This window comes from Fonsecaea pedrosoi, assembly GCF_000835455.1.
Source record: "Fonsecaea pedrosoi CBS 271.37 unplaced genomic scaffold supercont1.2, whole genome shotgun sequence".
In the NCBI taxonomy this organism is placed as follows: Eukaryota; Fungi; Ascomycota; class Eurotiomycetes; order Chaetothyriales; family Herpotrichiellaceae; genus Fonsecaea; species Fonsecaea pedrosoi.
In genome coordinates, this window is record NW_013550614.1 from 1,867,330 (window position 1) to 1,883,230 (window position 15,901).

Genomic DNA, 15,901 nt, shown 5'->3' on the forward strand with positions numbered 1-15,901 from the left:
CTTTGTCACCCTGTCAGGAGACCAAACGAGGCAAAGAAACAGAGTCCCCAACTCGATAGTTTCACGGGTTGAGTGCTTGGCAGGCATACAATGCCGATCAAAAGCCTCAGTGTGAGTCGGGTCATGGACTCATGCAAGGCGAAAAGCCGTCTGCGAGGTCATTGCAATACTTGAGAACTTGAGAACTTTCCCGATTTATTCCATCACATATTGTCGCACCACTAGCCCGACTTTTGACGAGAAATCTGCCTTTGCCATTGGAGGGAAAGGTGTGCAAGCAACAATATCACACAATGTGAGCGCCTCAAGGAGTGTTGTGATTGGACATCATGCAAGGCCAACGCACGGACCACCACGACCAAGCAGAGCGAATCGAGACGACAATTCGCAATGACCAGCCCCTACCAGCCCAGGCTGCGACTCTTCTCTTCTATATCTAACCGCCCGTCCGACCGCTTTCTCGACCCAGCTTTTTTCCTTCTCTTCATCCACACATTGATTGTCTGGCATTTCCTATTCCTGCGTTTTATTTAGCATCTAGATTTGGCTGGTCCAATTCTATATTTACTCTCTATCATACTCGACTGCTATTCTTACATCCCACTACCCCGCTATTCAGATCTACGTCTTTTTGTTATATCCTCCAAACACCATTTCAGCAAATTTGATCGTTTGATCTAGGCCCTTTGCAATCTGTTGTCTAAACCATCCCATCAATTCTCACATTTCTAATCAAACCAAGACATAATCATGCTTGCCTCACGCACCGCAAAGCCAAAGTTGTCCCTGAGCATCTCTACTACTGCTCAAACAACCAGGCCAACACTGTCACTCAAGTCTCCCATGACACCATTGAGGTCACCTCTGAAATCACCCGTCTCGCCGTCACCCGCGAGCCCAACTGCACGCAACACTCGACTCAACCAGCGGGGATACTCGACGTTGCAACAGCCAACATATTCCTATGTCAACAGCAGCTCGTCACGAAGCATTTTGAAAAAGTCTCCTTCCAAGACTAGCACGCAACGGCGGCAACTGTCATTCTCGGACACTCCTGTCGTATACAGTGTGACGCCAATCGAGGAGGAGGACTACTATGGGCGCCACGTCAAGATGTCGAGGGACGAGCGACGATGGGGACGGAGATGAATGACTTATCCGGCAAAATTCTGGCTTTGGTTTGCTTAAAAGTATGGGGATGTGTTTTAGATTTTTCACAGCGAGGGGACAGGTTGCTGGATAACGAGCCTTGATGATGTACCATTTTGATGTAGGGCCTCAGCTCATCTTGCAGTGAGGCAGGGAGCTTCAGAGGCAGGGTCCAACGAAAAGAATCTAATGCAAGACTTACAGAAGAGTTTGAAGCAGAATACTCCACAGTCTTTTTATCTGACAGTCTTCAGGATAGTCAATATATGACTTTATCCTATCTTGGTTTGACGAGTGACGTATCTTGTATGTCGGACACTTGAGAACTCTTACATGAATGGAGTGTCAGCAGCATTCATAATGGCGATCTCCTTTCACCTCGACCAAGTATGTAGAGACCAAAGACTCAACTCAGGTATCGCGAACTTGGCAAACATTCCGCCGCAGCCCTATATCATGACTAAAGACTTTGGATGCCTTTCCCATCTGTGCCATTCCTCCCGGAAAAGGCTCCTGGCAATCGGCCGAGGTGGTGGGCTCGCAAATCACAGCTCTCAATCTGCCATAGCTAAATATAGGAGTTGGAAGAAAATAAGCGCCTGGCAAGCGACCCCGAGTTTCATATCCTCCCACCTCGGTCGAACAGATCAGAAGCACACAGTGTCTCTTCTGATGGCCATTCTAGATGGTATGTATGGTGATGGTCTGCCCGAATTCAACGCCGAACAGTTCGTTGTCCTGGAGACAAGAGCTTCTGACTTGAGGTCCAATTTGTATCAAGCGATTCCTCGATGGAATGGATCCTCAAGCGGCTATCTATTTTCCCCCGATACCGTCCCAACGCACGTCATGGCGTTCAGACGATTAGCCAATCTGCGTCAATGGAGTGAACAAGAGGGTAGAGTTCTGGGGCATCCCAAGTTTCTGCTACTGGCCAGCGTGCCTGGGGTGTACATTCCCAAAATTCTCGAAACTGCTTGACCTCTGGCGTCTTGAAGACCCTGGTCCTGGTCCCTCAGCGGCTACTGAGATTCGCTTGATCGACAGCCGCTTTGTACTCTATCGCGAGTGGCCCGCTTGGCCTTGGTGGCCTCAGAGGTAGGGCTGGCTGGGTGCCAAATATACTTCTGCAACTAGATTGGTATGATCCGCCAGTTTATTATGGCCCCATGGTTGAGGCTCGAGTTTCATCTGCTCGTTACACATGGAAGGTCCAATGACGGGCGTGACTGATTGACCATGCATGTACATCTCTTGCAGTTCCCCGAGGCGCCGTTGCATCTTTGTGCGCCTGGGGCTGATTCCCGAGCATTTCTACTTATGAAACTGGGTGGCTCCCGGCTTGGATTGTTGGGTTTCCCGCGTCTCTTGTCAATCTGAGATTGACGCCCGTGTGTTTGAGGTTCTCTGGCAAGGTTGTTTGCGCTGGACGCAATTGTTCATAAGAGGGGGTGGTCAGACTCGACTGATCCAGGCATACAACCATTCCATGCCATCCAGTCCTCGACGTGCTGCACAGGTCCAGCTCAGTCATTTTCCTTTTTCATTGTTCTTGTACACTCGCTGCTCCTCCTCCGCATCCTCCTCCACCTTCTTAATCATAATTCGAAAGTCTTTTTTTCTTTGTTTCGGACAAACCATTTCAGCGACCGGGCCTCGGACTCATCGGCCGGCTCATGACCAAGGAATGCCCAAGCAGCCAACCATAGCACGCCGAGTTCAGCGAACAGCTCCCTACAGCCTTCGAGCACCAGCCAATATGGTCACCAGCATGGCTCCAAGCATGGCTCCATGGAATGCTCCTCAAATGCACAGCCTGCACTATGCAGACCACAGCCTTCAATATGGCCAACAACAAATGATGTCCAGCTATCTACAATCGGTCCCCAATTCCATGCCCCCGGTTCCCCCAATGCAGCGGGAAGTGATCCCCCGTCCCGGACAGAGTGGTCCCTGGAACGGAGAGGAGGACAACATTCTCTTGGACGCCAAGGGTCGAGGACTGTCCTGGGAGGAAATCCACCGGCGATATTTCCCCAACAAGTCAGCCAATGCCTGTCGGAAAAGACACGAGCGGGTGTTGGCCAAGATGCGCGACACCGATTGGGACGAGGCACGGATCCAGAGGGTGACAGACGCGTACAACCGACATCGGCATTCAATATGGCAACCGCTGTGCAAGGAGCTTGGAGAATCCATGTCGGATGTGGAGAAAGTGGTAGGTGGAGATTGATTGACGCTTGTCATCCGGCATCTCGCTAACTGATCATGTGTCCCAGATGTTTCAACAGGGGCTTCGGAATCTGAGAAACCCTTCTCGCTCCAACCACGCCCGGAATCCATCACGAGCAAGCTCGGGGCAAGGCGGTGTGAGTGACTACGAACGCGGCTCATCGCTCGACGACCAGTATGACCACACCGACGACAGTGGAATCAGCTTGGGGCACAATGTACATAGTCGACGTGCCAGTGAGATCACAACGGGCTTGTCGACAGAGAGCCTTCCGTCCGTCAACCGTCTTCTCTCAGAGACTGGATATGGGTACACAGCATAGGAAATGCGTGGGTTAAAGACCAGACTAGGCTGGACAGGACGGGATCTCGGGAAAAAGGAAAAGCTGGATGGCGGGGGATACTTTTTAACGATGCAATGACCCTGGGGTTTTTTGGCTTCTATCCGGCGTATGCAATAACCGGCGAGTATGCATTTGTATTCTTTGTACTTATATATATACTCGGCATATGTACTTCCAGAGCGTTTGAGGATAAAGATGGAGATGTGTGAAGGGCGTGGGAAGCGTGGAGGTTAGGGAGGATATAGGCACGGGTATATGGACCAAGGCAATCTGGCAAATCTCACAAGCGGCATCATGACCCTTTTTTTTGCTCTCTCCTCCCTTTTCCCCAATTCCATGGAATCCGCATGGACGGGTGGACGTGGGCACGAGGCTCCGCACGTGTGCATAACAAGAAGAAATTATATCCGCCGGAGCTTCAGCACTCGGTTCGCGGAGTTTTATGCCGAGCTCTAAACCAGATCCGGTAAGAAGCCAGATTGTTCCTGAACTCGGATTACCCAGACCGGCTAGACCGCGGCTAAATGGATAGCGAGCACCTGGAAGCTCCAAATTTTTGTTTAATTTTGTGCCCCGAAACTGCGCTTTTTTGAGGCGAGAAGGGGTGAGAAAGGGACTCAGACTCAGACTCAAGTCACTCACTCACGCACTCACATCACCGCCTCTTCCATAAGCACTCTGTTGCTTTTGCTACTTTGCTTCTGGCCCGTATGCCTTTAGTATCTTGACTGTTTGCACGTCGATTGACCCTGTTCATTTCTATTCCCGTGCGTTTCTTACTTTCAGACTTTGTCGGATCGCGCTCAACTCGCGATAAGGAACCCTTCCGCACCCATTTGAGACATCACCACTTTTCCGTCAACCATCCGTCAGAATTCATCTCCCGACGGATTTTCTACTCCCCCCCATAGACCATGGCGACTGTCACAGAGGCTGTAAAAGAGTCCTTACTGGGCTCAACGACCCCTTCGAGCCTGTCTACAGAATCCCGCCTGACATTTCTGAAACATGCAAACCAAGGCGAAGACGGAGAGCTTTACATGAACGAGGAGGGTTTTATCAACGCCATCGCACCACCAGAAGAAGATTATGTGAGTTTGGTCCCTGCCCTGCGCGTCACATGTCGCTCAGATCACATACAATAATTTTTTTGGGCACATGTCGTCTGACACGGACTCTGTTTGCAGCACAAAATAAAACGGGAACAATATGGCATCCTCTTTGGAGTCGCGGACCGTCACAAGCGCGGCAAGATCTCCATGTCAGAATGGGCCGCCTTTGACAATCTCCTCGCAAAATCAGACGCCGAATATGAAATCGCTTTCAGATTATTCGACGAAGATGGTACGGGTTCGATCAAGTCGGACACTTTCCAAAAGATCTACGAACAGAACCGAGGTCAGGAAAGCATTCCCTTTGACTTCAACTCAGAATGGGTGTCGCTCTATATCGGTGGGAAAAATAAGAGACACGAGATGACCTACCCCCAGTTTGCGCAGATGATGCGAGGGTTGCAGGGCGAGCGCATCCGGCAGGCGTTCCACCTATACGATAAGGACAAAGATGGCTATATCGACCCAGAGGACTTTGAGCGCATTATCCGAGCCACCGCAGGACATAAGTTGTCTGACCACCTGCTGGAGAACCTGCCGACTCTGTGCAATATCTCGTCGGGTACCAAAATCTCTTATGCCAACGTCCGCGCTTTCCAGAACGTCATTCGAGAAATGGACCTTCTCGATCTGATCATTCGGAATGCGACCGCAAAATCCGCAGACGGCAGGATCGACCGGACAGATTTCCTCAACGAAGCTGCTCGACTGACGCGCTTCTCACTCTACACCCCCATGGAAGCCGACATCTTGTTTCACTTCGCCAGTCTCGACTCGCCCTCAGGGCGGTTGAGTCTGGATGACTTCGCCAAGGTTTTGGACGCCAGCTATCAGACAGCAGGTGCGAAGCTCAATGCTGTGGCCGAAGCTGCTGACCGCGCCGTGTCCAAGTCCCAACAGCTACTTCGCAGCTTGCTTGAATCCGCACACCATTTCGGTCTTGGCTCTATCGCCGGCGCGTTCGGCGCGTTCATGGTCTATCCGATTGATCTGGTCAAGACACGAATGCAAAACCAGCGGAGCTCCCGTCCTGGTGAAAGACTTTACGAGAATTCCATCGACTGTGCGCGCAAGGTCATCCGAAACGAAGGTTTTCGGGGACTGTACTCGGGTGTACTGCCTCAGTTGGTTGGGGTGGCTCCTGAAAAGGCCATCAAGCTCACAGTGAATGACCTTGTGCGAGGAAGATTCACAGACAAGCAAACTGGCAAGATTGCACTCTCGGCGGAGATTCTGGCAGGCGGTTCCGCAGGGGCTTGTCAAGTGGTAAGTTTATTTGAACCCCCCCCCCCCCCGGTTAAAATGAGAGATACTGACTCGGCGTAACAGGTCTTTACCAACCCGCTCGAGATTGTCAAAATTCGCCTGCAGGTCCAGGGTGAATTGGCCAAGAAATCCGACGCGGTTCCCAAACGTAGTGCGATGTGGATCGTTCGAAATCTCGGTATCCTGGGCTTGTACAAGGGTGTAACAGCCTGTCTGTTGCGCGACGTTCCTTTCTCGGCCATTTACTTCCCCACGTACAGCCACCTGAAGAGAGATTTCTTCGGCGAATCACCCACCAAGTCGTTGGGCATCTTGCAGCTTCTGACGGCCGGTGCCATCGCGGGTATGCCAGCTGCCTATCTTACCACCCCTTGCGACGTGATCAAGACTCGACTCCAGGTGGAAGCCCGCAAGGGCGAAGCAACATACAACGGCCTTGGGGACTGCGCGCGCAAGATTCTCAAGGAAGAAGGGTTCAAGGCATTTTTCAAGGGCGGCCCTGCCCGTATCCTACGTTCGTCACCGCAGTTCGGCTTTACGCTCGCGGCGTACGAAGTGCTATCGAATCTACTCCCATTCCCTGGCTCAGACGAGGCCGAGAAGCAGAAGGCAGGAGGTGGAGTGTCGGGCGTGGCTGGCAGAGTGGAACCGGGCGTTGGCCTTAGGGAGGCAAAGGCCCCGTTGCCGTACCTGCGCAGTCGCAACGCTTTAAAGATCCTGCTTGACCTGGACGTTAACTTCGGCCGGGTCAAGCCGGGTCAAGACGTGGGGAGCCTGATGCAGCAGCATGCGATGGCGGCTGCGGCGGGCAAGGAGGCCGTTGAGAAAGGTGTTGGCTGGTTCGGGAAGAAGTTGTGAGCGAGAACCTCTCTTTGCTTCACTCGCCCTACTCCTTTTTGCGCCGCAGGGTTTTTTTTCCCTTTTCCGAGAAGGAAAGCGAGGTGCGGACAGGAATGGATATGACGGACCACCGACCGGCGACACCTCTTTGCCTCACCACCATTGCGATCTCTTTTTTCCCTCTCTCTCTCCCTTTCGCACGCGCTGACGCAGCGCGCACGACTTGGTTGATTGGGATATGTTACACACACGAGGGGCTCAGTCATTTTTTTCTTTCTCACAAGCATGCGTGTGATGTGGTTTTCGTCTTTTTCGCTCATCGTTCATCACCAACGCATGGGCCGGTCCCCTTTTTCCTGGCGCAATTCAGCTCGTGGATGGGTTGGGACGAGCAGGGCGCATCACAGCGCGACGCAGCGCTACGCATGACGCAGGCAGCAGGTGGCTGGTGGTAGGTGGTTGTGGCTTGGGCTGGGGCTGCGCAAGATAGATGGATGGGGAAGATAGACGGGGAAGGGGTGGGCACCCGGGGGGGGTGGGAGGTGGGATAATAGACTGTGACTGTACTTGTTCCATGTACAACAAGCTAGACCACACCAGACCAAATCGGATCAGACGAGATCAGACCGGACTAGATTAGAATAGACTAGATGGAGGAGGAGAAAGAGAAAGAGATTTTTGGAGCTCTGGAGCTCTAATTAGAGTCGATAGAAAGAGAGATAAGAGGAAGACGAAGAGAAAGAGAGATGATACCTACATATCGATGTACCAAGTACTTGGATACAGAACTTGTAGATGTATGGACATGAGACACAGCGTGTGTGTGTATATATATATATATGTATGGGACGTCTCTATCCTACCTACCCACTACTACCACTCCTACCTTCCAACTACCTGAGTGAGTAAGTGAGTGAGCGAGAGTAAGAATGAGAGTGAGAGTGAGAGTTTGGATGGTTCATTCATGCGGACCTGATCTCGCCGGCAACGGCGTGGCACAGCTCGACCTCCACCCCGGCCGAGAGCAGGACGCTGATCCAGAGCCTCTGCGTGTCGCTGAGCCGGTCGTTGGCGGACTTGACTTCGGCGAAGAGGATCTGTCCCTTGGCTTGTCGTCCGGGTTGGTCAACCTGGGTATGAGGATGGGCGTGGGCATGAGTATCAGTGTGAGTCCGGCCCTGGTGAACCCTCCACAGCACCAGGTCCGGCACGCCGCCGCCCCGGCTCTGATACTCCTGCGCCATGACCAGCATGACGGTCCCCAGCGCCTGGCCCTCCCAACAACCCACCAACTCCAAGAGGTCGTCCTTTTCAAACTCGTCCCACCTCACGCCGACGATGCACGTCCGTCTCTCGTACTCTTGCTCCCACACCCGCCGGACAATGTCCACGGCCTCGCCGTTGGAGATCTGGTTGATCCTCGCCAAAATCTCGGGCATGCGGGCCGAGAAGAAACTGTCCGTGTGGAGATCGAGCGGACAGGTCTGGTAGGACGTTTGAAAGACATTGGGGATGTACGGGTTGAAGAAGAGGATGTCGTAAAACAAAAGGCCGAAGATGGTCCGCAGGATGCCGCCCTCGGAGTGGTAGCCTTTGTAGCCCAGTACGTGGCGATAGTGGGAGAGACACATTGATTCAACGGACACAGGAAGGTTGGTGTCCAAGTGGTCAAGCCAGACTGTCTTGCCTCCCAGAGCTGGATTGCTTTGCTGATTATTGGAGAGAGAGGCGCGTTTGGTGCTGTTGGTGGCTGCCACATCGCTCTCCACGGCCGTGTTGACGCTGTTCTTCCTACTGAGAGCGAGAGTGCGTGACGGTGTGTCCTCGCGGCCTTGCTCGATTTTGATGCCCACGACATCCCTCTCCACAGCTTTCCCGAGCCTCACATGCCCAAAGTCATGCTGTTCTCGAAGGGGCACACGCAATTGCTTTTCCAATTTCTTGACCCGCTTCTGCAGGTCGTAGTGGTAGATGACGTGGCATTCTTTGTCTTGAAGACCCAGCTCACAAGTCTTCAAGGCGACACGCTTCCAATACTTTTTATTGGCCTCGAACGATCGGCCTTCGTCAGGCATGAGAGCGTGCATGTAGTGTTCTTCCAACAGCGCTCTGCGTTGGTACCATGCTCCTCTCCTCGCTGCGTGAAAGAGTCGTTGTCCCAGTAGCTCGTTCAACAGCCCGTGCTCACGAAGATGCTCTTTGAACCGAGCGAGAGGCTGAAGAGCCTTGTGCACAATGCGCGTATACACCCACGCAGGGCTGAAGCGACGCAGATAAGCACCCTCACCACTCTCGTAGATGCGGTCCTCTTTCCTCTGTTCCTCTGCTAGCAGGGCTTTCCACCGCGGATACACGGCCTCAAAGATGCCTTTCACTTCCTCTAGAGCCTTTCGGCCCGGTGTCCCGTTAAACTCGAGGATGTTGTCGACGCGAAACTGGGTGCGCAGGCTGGCTTCGAATTCGAGGAGACGAGCACGAGACTCGAAAATGGTGGTCGACCGACTGACAATATACGCAGGGAAATTGCGACGGGATATCTTGGCCAGAATCAGCGTCGTCAAGCTCTTCTCCGTCCATTCCGTGCTACGGTAGAAGACAAGATGTACCCGCTCGAAAAGCTTCAGCGGCGTGAGAGAAAGTCGGACGCAACGACCTGTCCGATCGAGGATTTTCTTCGTAAAGTGAGCATCTCGATTCGCACCTGTTGAGGTGTTTGGTGTGCTCAGCCCACTGCTTTCCTCTTCGTCCTCATCATCGTATGTCGAGTGATTGTCCTCGGACATGGCACTTCCCGACTCCTGCGTCTCCGTGCGCCTGAGTTCTTTGAACCCCAGCCCAGCTTGTCTGCCACTGGTACGGCGGAAATTGTGCAAGAGTTCTCGCTTGTTCTTGCCTTGCACCTTTGCCTCCTTCGCCAGAGTTTTCAATTCGTCTAAAAGCAATAGACTGCTGGCCTCATCCAGCGTTTTGATGTGTTCTGACGAACATTCGGCAAAGGTAAATGTTTCGCCCAGAACCGTGCCTTCGGGGGGTTCCAATTCACCGGGGTGGGCACTGGGCTTCTCGTCAACGGTAGGTAAAGGTCTTTCCTTCTGCAACTCGGCCACGGCCGCCTCCATGTCTGCAACATCGCTGTAGTACTGCAGGTCTTTGACGCGGAACCATTTGCTGGTCTTGCGTAGAAACAGCCGCACGTAAAGGTATTGCGCTTCATAGCTGAGTTCTCTCCAGAGACCAAATAGCCTCAACTCGGCTTCGTCGAAGAGATGCTCTTCCTCGTCGAGGACCGTGTCCAGAGCGAGGTTGAAGGCGTCCACGTAAATCGAGCTGCGTCCTCGGATCCAGGAGCGAGATTCGAGCCTTGACAAGGTCGTGTCTTGATCGCGGCGGTCTTGGTCGTCATGTACGTATTCACTTGCCTTGTAAGCCTCATAGGCCTCGATGGCTTCTTCGTCTGTCTTGACCGGTGGCAGAGTAGCCTCCAACTGTGTCGCCCGTGGAGGGTCGGCCTGTTCAGAGAAGACGTTTCCTTCCCGCTCTTCTTCCGAGTCTGCAACCTCTTCTTTGATCTTGCGCTTCTGCGTTGACTTGCCCGGAGACTCGTGCTTCGGGCTCGTGGTAACAGTAGCGACGGATACGGTGGCTCTTAGCCGCTTCGCAGGCGGGGCGGGAAATTCGTCGTCGCCGTCATGAAAATTGGTGGATGAGGGGTGAGGGATTCTAGTGCCCATCAAGCGGTTGTGTACGGACGGCGACCTGCGCTCGAGCGGCATGGATGTTTCGAAATGCTTTTCCCGGACAAGAAAGTGGCAGAGAAAAGGACACAAACACCGGGTGAGATTCATAAATCCAGATCGATCTCCCATCCCGCCATCTGGTGGGGAATGCGGCATTGGGGACGAACGATACGCGTCGTGGTGACGCGCAGTCACGAGTTTGGGGGATGCAGCAAAGTTAGGCCATGCCACCAAACCTCCTTAGCCGACTGCCTGGTGCATCTTGGGTGCCTGCGTTATGGGTGTGATAACTTGTCATTACTAGATGATATGTCGATATTATCTAATTCTACCAAGCTCATTGGTACAATCTTCCACCCAGCGACTCAGCCAGCTACAATGGAGTAGTGCCAGTAAAGTTACCAGTCTGCGTCGTAAAGTCACCCATCTGGGTCAGGCTCTTGATCCTACCCAGCAAAAACTCGAGCTGTCTGTACGCGGCGCCGGGGACGTATTGAGGAATCTCGTGACCCGCCATGTCGACCGTCACCCAGGTCAATCCTCTCTCGGTGTGCGTGGTACCCATGAACCCACCGCCTCCGACCAAGCCCACGGGTGTGGCGGGGATGGGCTGGTTGGTCGTTTCCTGAATCACGAACCCAATCGAGGGGTTGTATGGCACAAAGAACTTGTCAGAGGGTCTCTTGGAGAAGCCCTGGGCGCCGTTCCAGGTCATGTTGTTCAGGGTCATCAGCGTGCCGTTGGTCATGAGCAGATAGTCCAAAAGGCCGCTGCCGACGATGACATTGTTGGTGTGTTCGATAACGTGAGGAAGGGCTGTGAAGGACGATGGGTCAGATTGGTCGCCTTTGGGGAATAGAGTGTCGTCGCCGCAGATCACGTAGTCGGTAGGCGGGGCGTGGATAGCAGTTTGGACGTCGCTGCGGTTGAAGTAGTTGTTTGGTCCGTTGCCGAGAGATGGGAAGCCCAGCTCGTCATTCAGGAACGGGCAGTAGTCTGTCAGACGAGTCACACATTGTTAGTTTGATGTTCTTTTCGTAGGCCACCATGTTCAAGGAGACGTCAAAAGAGCCTCGTCTTACCTGTCAAGTGATAGAAGTTGAAACAGGGGTTCACGTAGAGTTCGGCAAACAGGATGTCTTCCCAGATGAAACAATCTGTGGCAGCCAAGGTCAGCGCCAGCTCAATGATCCGCGAGAGCCACCTACCTGGGTTTGATGCATTCACCGGCTCCATAAACTTGCCCTTGGGTGGGAAGGTCAATGCATTTTCCATGTACTCGATATAGCCGCAATCCTCGGCGCGCTTGTTTATGGCAGCCACAAAAGAGTCATTGAGGGCGAAGACATTGGCATAATTGTTCATGTGGGTGACGGCAGGCACTGTGCTCTTGATATCAGCCAAAAATGACCAAGTCTGGTATCCGGGAAACTTGAGGCTTACCTTCGTTGAGCACAGAGTTGAGTCCAATACTGGGGTCGTTGATTTGGATGCCAGCAACCTTGTAGAAATCGGTGTTGTTCTGATCAATCATATAGCTGGCGATGTACGGAATGTACTGCCCAGCATACGACTCGCCAGTGAGATAGACCTTGCGTCCCGTCAGGTTGAAGGTGGTCATAAAGTTTTTCCAGAAGCCGGCAAATTGTCTGCCAACATCAACCTCGTTGTTGATCTTTGCTGGGGCTCCCGGCGCAGCAGGCGAGAAACCCGTGCCAATAGGCTGGTCAACGTAGACCATGTTGGTCAGGTTCGTGAAGGAGAACGGATTTGGTAAGGGGGCGTAGGTCCCACTCTGCCACAGGAACGGGCCATGTTCTTGCAGAAGCCCGTCAAGCGAGCTGCATCCAGGTCCGCCGTTCAACCAGATGGTGATCTCGTCCGAAGCCGCAGGGTTATCGGAGGGGAAGAACCAAAAGAACAGTTGATTCTGGTTTGAGCTGTTTCCATCGATAGAGAGTGTGCCCGCATAAGACTCGCCAATATCAAAGTCAACCAGTGGCACGCCGGTACCATTGACGGCGAACTCTGGTCTTTGTCAGTTCCCATTTGGGCCTCACGTCTGAAATATCGAAATCTGGCCGACTCACTCTGGGTCTGAGGCGTCAAGAAGCTCGGCTGCTGCCTCTTCCTGAGCAAGGGCACAGACCGGTGTTCTCGTGGTGGCGCCGGAGCTGGAGCTCTCTGAGCCAACCTCTGAGCTGCCAACTTGTGTGGGTTCGACACAGACTGCGCAAGGGCGCCAGTCGCCAGCGACGCGATCAAAAGGCCAGAGAAATGCATGGTGTCCACTTGCTTGTAAGACCAGGCAGAAGATGCCAAACAGCAGAGGCGTGGAGACCGCGACCGAGCAGAGTATTTATGGCAGACATGTCAACCCGCAGGTACCTTAGCTCGAGCTACCCTGCTACCTTGCAAGGTAGATTTTCATACCCATCAACCGGGGGTAAGGTGTCGCATGACGCACTCGAGCCAGAAGGCTGCAGCGAGATAGGAAGGTTGCATTTGGTTTTAAGGTCCGCGGATAGCGCTTCGTCCAAGGGGGAGCCACGGGAGCTTGACCAGCACTACCAAAAGGCTTGATAAAGCTTCATCCTGGTGGTTTGTGGGGGAAGGGTGGATGTTTGGGGGACAATCATTGCCCTTTGGAGCAGGTGAAGTGACTGTAGCACCTCATGCCTTGGAAGGCTTGTGCCGAGGGATGTAACTAAGAATGAGTCGTTCCGCTGTCTGATTGCAATCGAGCTGCTTCTGTGGTAGATGATAGCGCTGATCCATGCATAAGTCACTCGTCCGAGGTACAAGTCGCAGATCCATCAAGCGGAAATCCCCCGGATGGATACATCGAGCACCCATGCACGCCAGGTGAAGGCGACCTACAATCAAGGATGTACTCGGTACATCGAGCAGAAGAGATCAAGCGAGCAAGGTAACGAAATGCATGTGCCCTTCCTTGCCCAGGTACATAATCGCAAGTTGCTTGTAGCAGGTACAATCTGACTATGAGTTCTGACAATTTTATCACAAGAGCTCAACTCCAACCGGAAGAGTGTCTGTCTCTTTCACAGCCACAGCTCCAATTCCTTCTCTCCTCCCTTCCATACAAGCACCGACTTCAGCCCCATCCGCCCTATCCGTACCTCGTAGATAAAGTGCAACTTGCGTTTGACGAAGAAAAAACAATATGTCAAACTTATTCAAAGAGTTCATCGTCCAAATTACACTAAATACGAAGAGTCGCCGAGGTGGGCATTCCTGGGGTATACATGCACTCTCCACGCACAAAACCAAAAGACCAACAGTGCTCATGTCGCTTGAAATCCAATCATCCTGCGTGCTTTTGCTCCGACATCACCTCACACTTTGTTTAGGATCGCCTTGTCCATGTCTGAGGCCGGGGCTGGCGAAATCCCACTGCCCGAGTCGGACCCTTCCTTCCCGTCGATAACGTTTTGGTCTTGTCCAAGCATCATATGTTGAATGTTCACCTTTGGTCCTGTGAACCACTTGTGGGCGTCCACGACCCACCAGATCAAGATAAACAGCATCGGCCCGCCCCACACCAAACAGGTCCAGTTCATGAGTGAGGCGTCCAGATCCGATCCTGTCACGCTGGGCAAGCAGAGGATAGGGATCATCAACAAGGTGAAGCATGTTGATGCCACACCGATGGGATACGAGTATTTGCCCAGGTGCCATGGACCGCGACGGAACCGGTTGCCCACGAAGAAAGTTCGGATCGTGATGGGAATGGTAAAGGCGACAAACGCGGCAATGGCGCCGACACTGAAAATAGCCCCGATAGACGCCTCACCTCCAAAAAGGAGGAGCGTCAGGAGAATTCCCACAACGCAGTTCAGCCAGACGGCATTGACTGGAGTTTTGGTGATTGGGTTGACTTGCTTCCACAGATTGGAGTAAGGGAAGCAGTTATCACGGGCGTACGCGAAAGTGACCCGTGATGCGGCGACCATGCAGCCCTGCCCCATGGAGAAGCCGCAGATAATGGTCATTGAGAGCAGAGCCAGAGCAGTGTTTTTCGGTAGGATTTGCACGAGGTAGGTGGCCCAAGGCTGACCGATATCCGAATCGAGGACGTCGTCGATATCGATCACAGTATAAGCCACGACCAATTGCAGGAACCAGCCCATAATACCGCCAACGCCAGACGTCAGAACGATGGCCCGAGGACTGGCAATGTTTGCATTGCTGCACTCCTCTGCAAGATGGAAAGGGGCGTCGTATCCCGACATGGTCCAGATGACGGCGATGAACGACATGAGCAGAGCGACTCCATTGGGAAAGTCCGTCCCCTCGTAGAAGTTGCCCCAGACAGTGCTGCTCTTGGTGAAACGGGGTAATCCCTGGGACCCACGGGTGGTGGCCGCGGGAATGGTGATAATGGTAATGACCAAGGCAATGATGTTGAACGTGCTCCCATACGAGTTGAAGGTGGCGATCCAGCGCGTAGGCATGGATGAGATGCACGCATGTAGAATCATGATCAGAGTGGTCAGGAGGAAAACTTGGTAGTTCTGGGGGACATAGTCTGGGTTGGTGATGGAGCCGGCTGCGAGAATCATCGAAGCCAAAGCATAGTCGACTGAAGGGGCGCCTGTGACTTGGACCAGCCAATTCGACCAACCAGTGATCCAGGCAGCCAGGGGGCCATATCCTGAGGGTGCCAGCACGGCCGCAGCGTAGTACAAACCGCCCGAGGTGGGCATAGAGGAACACAACTCAGCTATTGTTATGTTAGTTATAGCACATTAGCAGTATCTTTGCAGCAGCAAGACGTACCCATGCCCATGGCCACACATTGAATGAAAGCCATAGCAATCAGCCAACCCCATGTCATACCAGGGGTCCCGGCATAGCCCATGCCATAGTACAGAGTCGAAGCGAAGGACGGAAGCAAGCCGAGGACGGCGAAAGAAACGCAAAACGACGTCCATAACGAGAATTCTCTCTTAAATTCAGGGCTGTTTGTATGTTAGAAACGATGCAGCGCAACAGAGAACCTGCGGCATTTAGAGAAGCACATACACGTAACCAAGCGCAGCGAGAACCTCCTCATCGGCAGTCAACTCTCGGTCAAATATAGGCACCTCGCTGGGTGGCAGCACAGAGGTCACAGGCTCCTCTGCAACCGACTTGCGGTGTCCTCCTTGCGAGGTGACGCTGAGGTTTCGGTCTGCACTCATAATGGCGCCAGAAACGT

At 53.1% G+C, this 15,901-nt stretch overlaps 6 protein-coding genes across 6 annotated transcripts; 3 read left to right on the forward strand and 3 right to left on the reverse strand.

The window, feature by feature from the left end:
• Positions 1-750: 750 nt before the first annotated feature.
• On the forward strand, positions 751-1,149 carry Z517_02630 (uncharacterized protein; the record flags this gene model as incomplete). The annotated part of the gene is made up of 1 exon (XM_013431739.1): positions 751-1,149. One exon carries the CDS (start codon positions 751-753, stop codon positions 1,147-1,149), a length of 399 nt encoding a protein of 132 aa, XP_013287193.1.
• A 1,759-nt stretch (positions 1,150-2,908) lies between these two features.
• On the forward strand, positions 2,909-3,704 carry Z517_02631 (uncharacterized protein; the record flags this gene model as incomplete). Its single annotated transcript, XM_013431740.1, has 2 exons — positions 2,909-3,367; positions 3,429-3,704. The coding sequence occupies 2 exons, from the start codon at positions 2,909-2,911 to the stop codon at positions 3,702-3,704; spliced, it is 735 nt and encodes a 244-aa protein (XP_013287194.1).
• A 935-nt stretch (positions 3,705-4,639) lies between these two features.
• Positions 4,640-6,961, forward strand: Z517_02632 (uncharacterized protein; the record flags this gene model as incomplete). Its single annotated transcript, XM_013431741.1, has 3 exons — positions 4,640-4,816; positions 4,913-6,103; positions 6,167-6,961. 3 exons carry the CDS (start codon positions 4,640-4,642, stop codon positions 6,959-6,961), a joined length of 2,163 nt encoding a protein of 720 aa, XP_013287195.1.
• A 944-nt stretch (positions 6,962-7,905) lies between these two features.
• Z517_02633 (uncharacterized protein) lies at positions 7,906-10,716 on the reverse strand (the record flags this gene model as incomplete). Its single annotated transcript, XM_013431742.1, has 1 exon — positions 7,906-10,716. One exon carries the CDS (start codon positions 10,714-10,716, stop codon positions 7,906-7,908), a length of 2,811 nt encoding a protein of 936 aa, XP_013287196.1.
• Positions 10,717-11,053: 337 nt separating this feature from the next.
• On the reverse strand, positions 11,054-12,963 carry Z517_02634 (uncharacterized protein; the record flags this gene model as incomplete). The annotated part of the gene is made up of 5 exons (XM_013431743.1): positions 11,054-11,676; positions 11,763-11,837; positions 11,889-12,062; positions 12,124-12,708; positions 12,771-12,963. The coding sequence occupies 5 exons, from the start codon at positions 12,961-12,963 to the stop codon at positions 11,054-11,056; spliced, it is 1,650 nt and encodes a 549-aa protein (XP_013287197.1).
• A 1,073-nt stretch (positions 12,964-14,036) lies between these two features.
• Z517_02635 (uncharacterized protein) lies at positions 14,037-15,884 on the reverse strand (the record flags this gene model as incomplete). Its single annotated transcript, XM_013431744.1, has 3 exons — positions 14,037-15,424; positions 15,481-15,662; positions 15,727-15,884. The coding sequence occupies 3 exons, from the start codon at positions 15,882-15,884 to the stop codon at positions 14,037-14,039; spliced, it is 1,728 nt and encodes a 575-aa protein (XP_013287198.1).
• Between the last annotated feature and the right edge of the window lie 17 nt (positions 15,885-15,901).